Here is a 15,251-nt window from a genome sequence, read left to right on the forward strand (position 1 = left end):
GATGGAAGGTGGGGTATGTGCTAAGGTAGAAACCATGAAAGTTTTGAATGGATGTAGACTGAGTAGCGGATCCAGACATTTTGTATTAACTTCTTTGACATTGGAAGGTTAGGTGTTTTTTGATACATTCACCAATTTGCCAGAGAAAAATGCATGGATCTTGATTTTTTTAAAAATGGGCATATTTTATTGTGTAGAATTTAGTGCGGCTCTAAATAAAAATCTGGTTCTAATATTTTTGTATGTGTTTTCATGGCATAGGTATGCACTTTACTGAATAGAATTCTAGTTGTGTTATTCCATGAGGCTATAAAATGAATAAAACAGGTAAGTCATGTTGAAACTAATATACAGTTCTGCTATAAACCCATTGTAAACTTAATCAAATATAACGTTATCCCTATATTCATTATAAATGCAACAGAAAATGGTCATACAGTCACACTCACAACTATTGTATATTAGATGGCATTATTTGTAGTCAAGAAAATCAGATGACTTGCATGAATCTTCAATGTTTGTACTTTTTTCATGCAGGTACTTTGGAATACCATGTCAAGTGGTAAGTGAATCGCTTGTCTCACAGATTAAGAAGTGGAGAACCATGGCAGGCTGTACTATGGGAGGACAGAGGTGTCTGTACAAGGTGTGTGTGCCTGTTTATCTGAAATCAACAATGTAAACCTGCACAGACTTTTTGCCTGCCTGTGGCATGGCTCTATGGATTGAAATGTCAGTCTATTGGTCCATGTACTACATTGGTCCAGACTCAAATAGTAAAAAATATGGATGTTATGTATAGAGCCAAATCACAACCAGGGTCGGGGGGGGGGGGGGGCAGGAACAGATGTTGTATGTACAAACTGTCAGACTGATTGTCATAGTGATACTTACTTTAATGTTGCAGTACTATATCAGCACCAGCCAATACTAGTAGTAATAATAATAATGGTGATTATTGGGAAATGGTAAATGGTGGTTGCTTATTAATCAGTTTAGGCTGATTCATGCTTCTGCATCGAAGCGACGCCATAATAGTTAATAAAGTTTGGCAGCAGAATAACACCACTATTCTCGGCCAATTAATTATTGTCGGATGCACTGTAGACTTAATTAAATGACTAATTTCTTTCAATATATACAGATTAAAAACATTTTAAATAGGTTCATGAATATGGATATTATGCTAGCACATAATAGATCTGTAGATAATAACTTGATGAAACTCTCTAAATTGTATAAATTGATATTCCACTCTACTGATAACTATTGTACAACCATTAAGGCACAGTGGGAAAAAGACCTAAAAAAATATTTCACTTCCGAGGAATGGGTAAGAAAAGATTTTGCAGTTCTCCAATTACCTATCTTTTTGTGTGAGATACAGTCATTCAGCTAAAAATGTTATTTAGGTCACATATAACTCCACAAAAATTACATAAAATGAATCCAAATGTTTTGAATGCATGGCTGTGGTGGCGGAGGAACATTAATACATCAATTGTGGGACTGCCAAGTAGTACACATATTTTGCGATGTTATAATATTATTCAATTTTATTTGCATAGCGCCAAATCATAATATACATTATCTCAAGGAAAGTTGCACAGATGGTCACGACCTTAAAAATGTAATAGAAACCCAACAGTTCCCACAATGAGCAGCACTTTGGTGACTGTGGACAGAAATCTCCCTCAATAACTGGAAGAAACTTCTACCAGAACCCGACCCCATGTGGGCAGCCATCTGCCTCAACCGGTTGGGGTTAAACTCTACTTAAAAAGTCTTCAATTAAATTTTGTGTTAACATTCCAGTTTGCCCCATTGTAGGTTTACAAGGCAGTGAGGTTGTTGGAATGAATTCTCCAATGTTTGATATAGTCCTCGTATTTTCTTCTCTTAAATATGTAAGTCAACCGATGATGGATGGTTTCCTACACCTAACCTCAATTTAAATATGAGATGTAAAAATACAAAAAGGAAGTTTACGATGAAACAATATGAATTTATGTACTCAAAGCAGCTAGTCAGTTTTGTAATAGGAGTTAAAATCATGGACTGTATATGAAAAATGGACATAGCTTCCGGTTCTAAAAGAAGTGTTTAAAAGTGTATTACCACAAGGATTCGGCAGAAGCTGGCTCAAACTGGCTCCAAGAAATCTCTGGCTGGATAGACAAAAATGACAATTTATCCCATGAAATGTATAATAAAAATAAATATTCCCACCAATGATTATGGTCTCAATCGCAAGATAACCTCCTTATCAGAGATCTGGTGGTCTATCTGAAAATACTATCGTAATGCATTAATAAGATATTAGAGTTTAAAAAGCCATAGGTTTGGGGGCGTGTCTGTTTGACACAGACTGTCGGATGATTGACAGGCAGCAGCTGCAACGGGTCTGACTCGAGAGAGATTCACCGGAGGAAAACTGGAGCTTTAATTACATCGTGTTCACTCACATTTACTGTGATTCTGTTGGTATCAGTCGCTGGAGAAGGGTTTTACACTGACACATTTACTGTTGGTTTGTGTAACACATGCAGTCACTACCGCGGGTTGAGGCAGCACGGAGCACACAGGACACAGAGGACGTTTTAAATATTTATTAATGAATCACACACACTTCACCACTCCGCAGCACTGTGTCTCTTAATGTCCACGCCAAATGTACATACGGCTCGTGTGTGTCAGTCAAACAGCGATCCTCAGTCCAGCTGCTACTGCCTTTAAAGGAGGAGATGATTAGGCAACTCAATGCAGCTGTGCCAATAAACTCACCTGTTACTGCTCCTGCTGAGCCAGCTCCGCACATTCCCTCTCCCACAGCTGAGTGCCCAAACCAAGCCCACACCCACAGTTTGTTTTTATTAGGGCTCACAATGACCATATTGCTTTTGCTTCGATTATTAGTTTTGAGTTCACCGGGATTAAGGCTTGTTCTTCAGTAACAACAGACCCAGAGGAGCTGATATCCGGTTTGTTCGGTAAGTAACTCTTGTTTTATTAACGTTTTACAGTCTTTATCTTTACAAGTGTTCACTATGCTCCACATAAGTTACTGTGGGTTTTCTATGTGTTCTGACAGGAGAAGAGGAAACGATTAGAATGCTAATTACTGACCCAGTGAATGTGAATTACGATTCTAACCAAGTTAGCTAGTTAGCCGAAACTAAAATGTAAAAGGCCTGTGATTAATTTCAAATTCCAACAACATGTTCATCAAAGTGTTCTTGTATGATTATAATACTGTGCATGTTACTGCTGTTTTTTTCTCTCTGATGTGCTCCTTTAAAATCATGAGTACTAAAACAGGTGTTCATATATAACTTTATTGTACATGGGCGGCTGTGGCTGAGGGGTAGAGCGGTCGTCCTCCAACCTGAAGGTCGGCAATTCGATCCCCAGTCTTCCCCATCTGCATGCCGAAGTGTCCTTGGGCAAGATGCTGAACCCTGAATTGCCCCTCATAGAACAACAAAGTGCTGCTAATAGATGCACTGTATGAATGTGTGTGTGAATGGGTGAATGTAAAACTGTACTGTAAAGAGCTTTGAGTGGTCATCAAGCCTAGAAAAGCGCTATATAAATAAAAAACCATTTACCATTTACCATTTACATTAAGCTACATTAATTCATTTATAATCCAACAAAAAAGGAAATACAGTTGTGGATCAGTAGTATTTCATATAAATCTTACAGCCCTTGATGCAGTCGTCTGTTCACTGTAAGAGTAAAGTTCAAAGCCTGGAGGAACACAAGCTTCTCTTACATTTAAAATGTTTAATAGTGTGTAGTTTAACTGTAATGATGGTGATGCAAACAGTTCATGTAGCAGCTCACATCTGTTCTTGCATCTCTTCAGGTTCTGCAGATTATAACACTGTTAGAAAATATTTAACACTACAGTATTTAACTTTGTTTACACGCTAACTTCAGCTGCTCTGAAATATGTGGACATGTGCAACATTGGCTTTTCAGATTACTGAAACATTACAAACTTTACCTCAGATGATGAAGCTAACTGTATTAGCATCTAGTTGTCAGTAGCTGGTGTAGGTGGGCGTGTTAATAGTTGCTTAAAAAAAAACATTATCTTTTAAGTTCCTGGTTGTTCAGCTGGATGGACCTATCTTCATTGCAACTATCCATCATCCTCCTAGGCCCTCACCCATTTTTATCACTGAATTTACATCCATCCTTGCTGATCTCTGTCCAATAATGTTATTCTGCGGGGGGTTTTAAAGGTCACATATTTTACACCTTTTTATGAAGTATATATAAATCATGTATCTGAAGCTTCTTCCTTAAAATACTCCTCAGATAATGCATTCAAGCATCTCTACAAACACTATTTCAGCTCTGCTCTGAACAGGTGGTTTCTGTGTTTGTCACTTTAAATGCGAATAAGCTGTGGCTGGTCACACCTCTCTCAGCAAGTGGATATGGCCTGGTCTTATCAGGGCCATGTTTTTGTGTTTACAGTAAGTGCACGGCTAGATAAGGCTGGTATGACGCTGTGTAGTTTAACCATACAAGTTTGATCCAGAATCTGAAGAACACTGTGGTTGCAGAAGGACATTTCTGAACCGGTTAGTCAATGATTTTCTATATGTTTGTACGCTTATTTTTTGGGGGGGTTAGTCAGCGTGAGCCTTGGTAAAGTTACTTACATGTCAGCAAATGCTGTTACTGCCCACTGTCTCATCATTATAGGGAGCAGTTTGGCTGATTAAACAACACTGTAAGCTGTTATCCCTCATACCTCCATTTGTACCTGTGTGGACAATTTGTCCTCTAAGGACTGCTTCAGTTGTTTCATGATGAGATGAGTGGAATGTTATCCTGTCAAAACGTTTTTATTTTCAGTTTTTCGCTGTATTTTGAGCAGAGATGCCTATCAAACCAGCTTCCGTTGTGTAACAATATTTTTTAAAGTACAGAGCATCTTTATCACTATAATTGAACATAAACATGTCTGTCAGCCTCATTGTTCTTCAGATATGAAAGTTTGTGAAAATACGGGACTATCATGCAAAAAAAGAAAACTAGCACGCTAGCGTAGTCCCGATCTTTTGTTTTAAGGTTGTTGTGATAAAAGTGACCATAATATATTGAAATTATATTAAACTAAGATATTACAATCATTATCGTAATTTTGAAATCCTTATTAATGGAGAAATACTACATTTGTTGGTCTCTCTCCCAGCTTGCCAGTGATTCGCAAGGCATTCTGAGTACCCCTAAGTTTGAAGTGAGGGTCTGAAAAATCTACGTTTGGAGGGGTATAAACAGTGTCGACCTCTAGCACCATGTTCCCTCAGGTACAACAACTGGCTCACTGGAAGAGGTGCACCCCAGACCCGTTGATCATGCCGCTCTTTCTGTTGTCCAGCAGCAGCCAACAACCACCCAGAACATTCTCAAAAGCGACTCTGAGTCTAGCTTGGTGTTCAACCACACAGTCCTGTACCTCTCTGGGTACTGGATCCTGGACTCCTGTGGAATCCTGCCCTCGTGGGGACAGCTACAGTGAACTTACTGAACACGGCGGCCATGACCAGGACATTTTCAAACCAGATCTAGGAAGGTTCAAGCAGCATGAAGTCGATGGCCCAGATCTCATTGTTTTGGAAGGCGAGCAAGTGGCCCATAAAGCTGTGTGGCACATGCTCAGAGTCCTTAGTGACAGGTAAGCCAGGCAAGGAATGAGCAACTAAATTGGAACCAGATACATACTGCCGTGAAAGCGCGTCAGTATTCCTGTTGCTGCGGCCTGAACGGTATTTGAGGTCAAAGGTGGCAAGTTGGGCAGCCCATCTGTGCTCAGTGGCCCTCAGTATAACAGACAGGAGATAGCTTAACGGGTTTTTGTCAGTATAGCAAGTGGACTTATGCCACAACTAGTAGTCTCAGCACTTCTGCGTCATAGCCCACTTGAGCGCAAGGAACTCTAGCTTCATAGAACTGTAGTTAGACATGTTGCACTTGGTGGTTGAAGGCCTCTGATTGCATATGCCACCTATCTCACACCACTGTCCATCTCCAGCTGCCATCGATCTCTAAAATGAAAGGATGCAAAAATCTACATTAGTCAGCACCAGGACCGAAACCAACTTTGACTGCAATAACTCGAAGCTTTCCGCACACTGAGGTGTCCACGTAGCATGCATAAACTGCCCTGACCCCTTCTTGGACGTGGTGTTTGCCAGCTTAACCACCAACCAATGCAGAGGGCTCTGCCATTTTGGCCCTTCACAAAGAGACCGTAGTAACTTTTCAATGCCAAGGACCCCATATAGCATAAGCCTCTGGCGGGGACCCCCTAGTTGCAAACATTTTTTAAATTACGTGTGCAATATGATGGCAAATATCAAAAATCAAACATACAGCTTCTTAATATATTCCCCTTATTTTTATTAATAACTAATAATCTGTCTTCTTTCTGTTACAAACATTCCTTGTCATTTCAGCACAGTAATATTAACCGTAAACATATATATATACACTACCGTTCAAACGTTTGGGGTCACCCAGACAATTTCGTGTTTTCCATGAAAACTCACACTTTTATTTATCAAATGAGTTGCAAAATGAATAGAAAATATAGTCAAGACATTGACAAGGTTAAAAATAATGATTTTTATTTGAAATATTAATTTTGTTCTTCAAACTTTGCTTTCGTCAAAGAATGCTCCATTTGCAGCAATTACAGCATTGCAGACCTTTGGCATTCTAGCTGTTAATTTGTTGAGGTAATCTGTAGAAATTTCACCCCACGCTTCCTGAAGCACCTCCCACAAGTTGGATTGGCTTGATGGGCACTTCTTGCGTACCATAAGGTCAAGCTGCTCCCACAACAGCTCAATGGGGTTGAGATCTGGTGACTGCGCTGGCCACTCCATTACAGACAGCATACCAGCTGACTGCTTCTTCCCTAAATAGTTCTTGCATAATTTGGAGGTGTGCTTTGGGTCATTGTCCTGTTGTAGGAGGAAATTGGCTCCAATCAAGCGCTGTCCACAGGGTATGGCATGGCGTTGCAAAATGGAGTGATAGCCTTCCTTATTTAAAATCCCTTTTACCTTGTACAAATCTCCCACTTTACCAGCACCAAAGCAGCCCCAGACCATCACATTACCTCCACCATGCTTGACAGATGGCGTCAGGCACTCTTCCAGCATCTTTGCACCTGTTCTGCGTCTCACAAATGTTCTTCTGTGTGATCCAAACACCTCAAACTTTGATTTGTCTGTCCATAACACTTTTTTCCAATCTTCCTCTGTCCAATGTCTGTGTTCTTTTGCCCATATCAATCTTTTCTTTTTATTGGCCAGTCTCAGATATGGCTTTTTCTTTGCCACTCTGCCTAGAAGGCCAGCATCCCGGAGTCGCCTCTTCACTGTAGACGTTGACACTGGCGTTTTGCAGGTACCATTTAAAGAAGCTGCCAGTTGAGGACCTGTGAGGTGTCTATTTCTCAAACTAGAGACTCTAATATACTTGTCTTCTTGCTGAGTTGTGCACCGGGGCCTCCCACTTCTCTTTCTACTCTGGTTAGAGCCTGTTTGTGCTGTTCTCTGAAGGGAGTAGTACACACCGTTGTAGGAAATTTTCAGTTTCTTCGCAATTTCTTGCATGGAATAGCCTTCATTTCTAAGAACAAGAATAGACTGGCGAGTTTCACATGAAAGTTCTCTTTTTCTGGCCATTTTGAGAGTATAATCGAACCCACAAATGTGATGCTCCAGATACTCAACTAGCTCAAAGGAAGGCCAGTTTTATAGCTTCTCTCACCAGCAAAACAGTTTTCAGCTGTGCTAACATAATTGCACAAGGGTTTTCAAGGGTTTTCTAATCATCCATTAGTCTTCTAAGGCGATTAGCAAACACAATGTACCATTAGAACACTGGAGTGATAGTTACTGGAAATGGGCCTCTATACACCAGACATTTCCACCTAGAATAGTCATTTACCACATTAACAATGTATAGAGTGTATTTCTGATTAATTTAATGTTATCTTCATTGAAAAAAACAGTGCTTTTCTTTGAAAAATAAGGACATTTCTCAGTGACCCCAAACCTTTGAACGGTAGTGTATATATATATATATATATATATATATACACTCACCGGCCACTTTATTAGGCACACCTGTTCAATTGCTTGTTAACACTACTAACACTACAACTCAATGCATTTAGGCATCTAGACGTGGTGAAGACGACTTGCTGAAGTTCAAACCGAGCATCAGAATGGGGAAGAAAGGGGATTTAAGTTACTTTGAATATAGCATGGTTGTTGGTGCCAGACGGGCTGGTCTGAGTATTTCAAAAACTGCTGATCTACTGGGATTTTAACACACAACCATCTCTAGGGTGTACAGAGAATGGTCCGAAAAAGAGAAAATATCCAGTGAGCGGCAGTTGTGTGGATGAAAATGTCTTGTTGATGTCAGAGGTCAGAGGAGAATGGGCAGAGTGGTTCGAGATGATAGAAAGGCAACAGTAACTCAAATAACCACTCGTTACAACCAAGGTATGCAGAATACCATCTCTGAACGCACAACACGTCGAACCTTGAAGCTACAGCAGCAGAAGACCACACCGGGTGCCACTCCTGTCAGCTAAGAACAGGAAACTGAGGCTACGATTCGCACAGGCTCACCAAAATTGGACAATAGAAGATTGGAAAAACGTTGCCTGGTCTGATGAGTCTCGATTTCAGCTGCGACATTCAGATGGTAGGGTCAGAATTTGGCGAAAACAACATGAAAGCATGGATCCATCCTGCCTTGTATCCATCCTACCTTGTATCAATGGTTCAGGCTGGTGGTGGTGGTGTTATGGTGTGGGGGATATTTTCTTAGCACACTTTGGGCCCCTTAGTACCAATTGAGCATTGTTTAAATGCCTTGTTGAATCTATGCTACGAAGAATTAAGGCAGTTCTGTGTGTATACACAGAGACAAATGGTACCTGGTCCCTCAATAGTGGGAGGGGTGGGCTTGGTGGCTCCTTCCCAGTTTATCTATCCTTGGTTTTATGGCTGTCAGTGCCAGACGAATGTAATTCTCCACTTGCAGACATGCTCTGTGCTTTGTTTTCAATACCTTGGTATGTGGTGGCAAATGGAAGAAGAGATTTTATACCTCCAAGTTTTAGATGCCAAGGTGGTATTCCGTGGTTGTGGCAGTTTTGCAGCAGAATCATCTTCAGTCTGGTTGTCTGATGGTCTTTTTTTTTTTTTTTTAATGTGTCCATTGTGGCCTTTAGCAGGAGGTAGCTAGCTATTTTTCAGGCACACAGCAACTTTCTGATGCAGCGGCTGCTCGATTCTGATTGGCTTGAGCGGTGTGTGGTTTTTTTTAAATTAAAAGATTGGCATTAGAAGAAAAAATAGATTGGTATCCAAGGACACATAGATTTCTATATGCAATGATTAGTAACATCTACAAAACATTTAATTTAATAATTAATAATTTTATTTTTATTGTCACATTGGGTCCCCTTTTCCCTTACAGTTTCCGCGACCACCCTGGCACCCCCTGGTGACCCCCACTTTGAAAAGCAGTGATATAGACTACTGCTCTCCTTAATGATCTGAGACTCCAGCAGCTGGTTGATATGGGCCTGCACGGCCTTGTACTGGACCAGGCACCTGTGACACAGAGAGTAAGTCAAAAAGAGAATGGCAGAATGCGCCAAAAAGCACTAGATAGCATTGGTGAATCACGTTAATCCCCAGGATTTCAGGGATAGAAGAGAAGGCACGAGGGGGGTCTTCAACAACAAGAATCCCACAGTGGGGCATCACCTTGCCACACAGTTCCACGTCAAGCTCCAAGTAGCTGATATTTGGAATCACAAGGCCATTAGCTGCTCGTAGCTGTAGTCAGTGACAAGAGTGAAGGCGATCATGGCCCCAAGGTGCGAACTGGACAAGAAAGAAACTTTCAGTAACCGTGCACACCATAGAGCTTTTTTTGTCCACCAAGCATGGAACAATGACTCCTCCAATCAAGGCATTGATGTTTGGACAAATAGCAATTAACTCAGCCGCTGCACCTTTCTGTGAGCCTGTGGACTCCCCAGCTGAGCTGAGCTGCCGAGCTCAGTGGGCTTAAGTTTTCCTGCGGGCAGGAGGAGTGGGACGGCATAGCAGTGCTTGAGTTAGCCAGCAATGAGAGACCGCTCACCATCACACTCTCGAGCAAAATGTCAGGGCTGCTGGCACCTTCTGCAGATTAAAGGGCCACTGCGAGAAGTTCAACCTTGGGAGCGAGGGGCCTGTAGAGAGGCTACAGTCTGGGTAAGCTGGTTTAGGTGACCCTACGCTCCATACTGAAGACCATAACCATAACCATAAGGCTTATAATAGCTACTAATACCTACGCCCCTTAGCCCCCCCTGGAAGACCCTCTCTCTCCCACCTAATAACCTCACCACAAAGCTCCAACAGGGTGACAGTGGGCTGGCAGTGAACTGGTTGCTTGAGCTCCTGGCGGAGAGAAGTGTTAAGAACTGATCCCAAAGGAGAACATGTGCATTGGGCATCCCATCTGGTGAATGCTGTTTAACTTGTGTCATTAAAGCCATAAGGGCTAAGAAATATTCTTCCAGCGTCTCATCCAGGGGCGGCTCCTGACATAGGCGACATAGGCGGTTGCCTAGGGCGCGAAATGCAGAGAGGGCGGCACAAGAAGCTGATTTATCATGACGTGATACATGCAATGTTAACCAATGCAGTAACGTCACAGCATCATCCTCTAAGCCCGGGGACACACCCGAGGCAGAAGCGCCACGAAAAGCTGTCCACCTCCTTTCCGCGCCCATTTTAATCAATTGGGCTGTTCACACCGGCAGGGAAGCGACGGGAAGCCCCGGGAAGTGCCGCGGCCGGCTCGAGATCTGCATCGATGGTTTCGGGGTCTGTTCTATTTTTTACACAGTGTACACAGGGGGCGCTTGCAGTTTTGCATGTGTATGTTGGGGGGCGCCAATCTGAAATCTCGCCTAGGGCTCCAACATTGCCAGGGCCGGCCCTGGACTCACCTTCAAGCTGGCGTAGAGAGAAGACGGCCTTTTAAACAGCTGTTAAACATGGGACACGTATGGTCTCTTGGAACAACAACCAGTCACTCTGTGACAGCAGCAGCAACGCAGACGAGGCATGACTAGCTGGAGCAGAGGAAGAAGTAGCACCACCAGAGTCCATCAGGGAAGCAGCAAGCTCCTGACGAAGTCATAAATTATTTGTCCTAAGGTGTGATACTATCTCCCTGAGCTGCTGCGCCTCCTCCTCCATGTTAACTGAGGGGAAGCCACACCAAAGCCTCACAAAAAAGGTATGATGTCGTGTTCTTTTATCCCAAGATATGAGAAGAGCCGGTCTCGGTTTGGTTCAACAAGTATTTATTCAGAAGCAATGAAAAGGTACAGCATAGCTATGTGCACATAGCTATGGGCACTCAATACACAGCCTCGGCTAAGTCAGTAGCACAGGGTAGTCAAGAGTCGCCCCGATTGGACGACAGGAGCAATACTTATAATAGTAGGTAGAACTTCATTGGTCAATAACGAGGGGGAGTCACCCTGGTTTAGCCCTGCCTCTCTCTTGCTGGTGCGCAGGCGTGGTCCCATCCTCTTGGCCCTGGAATCCGCCAATGATGAGGAGCTGCTCCCAGGTTCGTCCCTCCTTTGATAGTAGCTGGGCAAATCTTCACATTCTGACAGTGTTTGGTTTTGTGTATTAAAAACAAGCCTTTATCCGGCTGAAGCCTTGTGGGTCTAAAGTAGTTTTGCAGATACGGTGTTGTTGTTCATTGGAGTGAGAAATCTTGTGTTCCTGCTTTATCGGCTGTATGTTCTGTGTGCGTAAGCATGCGTATTCATCAGACAAGACAACGCCTTTCCTATCTGCACTTCAGAAGCTGAGGCGGCTGCTTGATTTCTTTCTAAGGCATAGGTCACAGTGTCTTAATGAGCACAGTGCATTCATGTATGTGTGATGTTGAATAAATCTAAAGGAATACTGTAATATATATAAAGGTTTATGTATGAGAACAAGTTTAAGTACAGTGTTATTGTATGCCACGGATTACAGTCCTAACACATAACAAAACATTAATTCTTTCTGTTAAGGTACAAACATGGTGCGCGTAAAATCGATCCTTTTCGGGGCTATAGTGTCTAATTATATTATTAAAATCCAAACAATGAAGAGTTGATCCCTAGAATAAACTGCTGTTCTGGCTCTACTAATGCACTCACACAAAACACAGAAAGAGGACATATACAAATCAAAAGTTCAACCCATTAGAAGAGAAAAAAATAAAAATAAACAAAAACATGTCTCTGCCCCTATAACCCTTGTGTTGTCCCTGCTTCCCCCGGCTGTTGGCCCCCTCACATAGCCCACCCCATATTAGGACACACACGTAGGGCAATAGACAAGTGAGCAGCCCTTGCAGATGTATTTCTTACACCCACGGCACACGGTGTGAGTTTTACAGTCCTTTTTCCTGGGGCATATCTGACACCTCTTCCTCTTACTCGCGGGGGATGCGCTCCCTTCGTACGATGAACGGAGTCACGAGAGCCTTTCCCAGCTGCTCTAGGAACACCCTCCGCTTGTTCCGCTTGCCCGGCATGCAGTCTGGGTTGATCTCTCTCCATATCACGAAGGCGTTGTAGGAAGAGACGTCGAGAATGTTGTGAAAGACGACCAGGAGCCAGCACGCGGTCATCCTCCTGCAGCTGTGCATTCCGATCACCTTGTCTAGGTTGTCCACGCCACCTTTGTTGCAGTTGTAGTCCAGGACGATGACCGGTTTCCCGTCCTCGCGGTTGCTGATGTCGGCTTCGGGGTGCCGTGTGCTCAGGAGCACCACATTCCTGTTTTTCTTTGGGATGTAGGACACAAGAGTGGCGGTGGGTGTGAATGCGAACTTGGATGAGAACACCTCTCTTCCCTTGACCGCGAGCAGCCCGGTCAGGAGCTCGGGCTTGTTCTTCCGAACAGTGCCGACCACGGTGAGCTTCCTCTCCAGGAGCTGCCGCACGAGTTCGTAGGAGGTGAAGTAATTGTCGCACGTGACGTTACAACCGTGCAGTCCCTCCGTTACATCGAGCATTACCCGCAACCCCTGGTTCCGTTCTGGGCGTCCGCCGCTCGGCTTTCCGGTGTACACTTGCATCTTCTAAGCGTAGCTTGATTTCGCATCGCAGGCCACCCACTTGATCCCGTATTTCGCCGGCTTGCTGGGCATGTACTGACGGAACGGACACCGGCCTAGGGAGAAAAACAGGAGGAGAAGAGATGAGAGGAGATGAGATGAGGATAAGGACTAGCAGCCGCTATCTACATAACATAACATAACATAATAATAATATAAAAAAGAAAAAAGACTAACCTCTGAACGGAACCAGTTGCTCGTCCACGGTCACTTCGGGCCCCGGGTTGTAGAGGTGTGGTAGCCGCGACACCCACGCGTCCCAGACCTCTCGCACGGCCGCCAATTTGTCCTTGGCTCGTCTCGTGCGTCTCGTCTCGCGGTCGTCGAAGCGCAGCAGACTGGAGTACGTGTGGAAGAGTTTTAGGGGCATCGTGGCACGAAATATCGCCCGGCCGCTCTCTGTGTCCCACAGGCTGGCGGCGGCCTCGCCCCGGGACCTGTACACGCCCGCTAAGATCAGCAGTCCTACGTAGGCGCGCAGGTCGGTCTCGTCCATCCCTTTCCATTCGTCACCGTATTTTCGACGACCCTCCCGATTCGTCATCTCCAGGATGATGTTCTCTACCGTCGGTGTGATGAACAGGTGGAACGTCGAGGCTAGGTCACCGGTGCGGGACGTCGCGTGGATCGTGGGGCCCCGGGGGACCCCGCTTTGAGCCGCAGCAGAGGAGGAGGAAGAGGAGGAGGAGGAGGAGGAGGAGCAGTGGCCCTCCTCTCGGCCGTACGCCCTCGAGGACCATGTTATTTCCCCGTTTCTTGACGGGAAGGTCTCTCTTTCCACGAGTCCGGTGGTGGTGGTGGTGTCGCCGTGGTCTTGTCCTCCTTCTTCTTCTTCTTCCAAGGATGAAGAATCTGCAGAAGCATCACCCACTGGGTCGTAGTCTTCGTCACCGTCGTCGTCTTCGTAGTCACTGTCGTCGTCTTCGTCTTCGTCGCCATCGCCGTCGTCTCCGTCTCCGTCCTCTCGGTCTTCTTCTCGGCCTGCTTTTCTGTCTGCTTCTCGGTCTGCTTCTCGGTCTGCTTCTCCATCTCCTTGTCCGTCCGCTTCTCGGTCTGGCTCTTTCGCGTCCTCTTCGGGTTCAGAGGATGGCTGCTGGGAGAATAGCTGTTGGAGAACCTGTTCTCTGGTGAAACGCTCCTGACGCGACATCGTGCCATGGTCCGTGAGAGAGTGGCACACTGAGACTTATATGTGGGTCTAATGTACCCCCCCTTGATTTCAATTGGAATCAGGTGTGGGTCTAAATGACCCCACAGAGCACCACAGCGCCCTCTCTGGGGGTCTAAATGACCCCTCCCATGACAATCGAGGTCTCAATTACCCCAGGAGAATTGGATAATGACAATCCTTGGGTCACCCTAACCCTGACCGGCCAGGGCTTGCGTATGATCACACGCACGCACTCACGCACGCACGCACGCACGCACACACACACACACACACACACACACACACACACACACACACACACTCAGGGTCAATCCGACCCAGGAACAACACAAGGGTTAAATGTGGTATTCTGCCAACAACGCCAGAATGTAGCCTGAGCGGGGAGTGAAAATATGTTGCAACAACGCCACCTGGGGGAGTGTTACCCCCAGGAAATTATGAAAACTAATAGTGAATCAACAAGGTCACACTGGTTAATCAATTACCACAGGGCGAGGGACGGTTTCAGTTTAAAAGGAAAATTATTCTACTAAATAATCAGGGCAACAGAAACTCAAAAACACCAAAATCTATTTATCTAATAACGTAAAACTAGCACTTAGGCAAAGTAATGAGGACAGGGCTGGGGCTTACCACGGCAGCAGGGAAACAAAATGGGAAGGGTCCATAAACTAACCATCAGTGAAACTGCACACCCGTTCGACAAGGAAAAAGAGTTAAAAACTGGTCCAAGTGCTAGCCATAACTTGGTGCTGACAAAAATCTATATTGAAAATTAAGGAAATGCAAAATAGTAAATATAAAACAAATTGCAAACAAAATTAATAACACAAATCAA

The 15,251-nt window shown here is 44.3% G+C and overlaps 1 protein-coding gene across 1 annotated transcript in view; it reads left to right on the forward strand.

Annotated features, from left to right (window-relative positions):
• The first annotated feature begins 566 nt into the window (after positions 1–566).
• Positions 567–15,251, forward strand: part of LOC117767909 — a 51,286-nt gene continuing 36,601 nt past the window's right edge. The window contains exon 1 of the mRNA XM_034595895.1: positions 567–646. Within this exon, the coding sequence (XP_034451786.1) occupies positions 605–646 (42 nt within the window). The 5' untranslated portion in view covers positions 567–604. The remainder of the gene's footprint in view (positions 647–15,251) is intronic.

Source organism: Hippoglossus hippoglossus, chromosome 9 (assembly GCF_009819705.1).
Source record: "Hippoglossus hippoglossus isolate fHipHip1 chromosome 9, fHipHip1.pri, whole genome shotgun sequence".
NCBI lineage: Eukaryota > Metazoa > Chordata > Actinopteri > Pleuronectiformes > Pleuronectidae > Hippoglossus > Hippoglossus hippoglossus.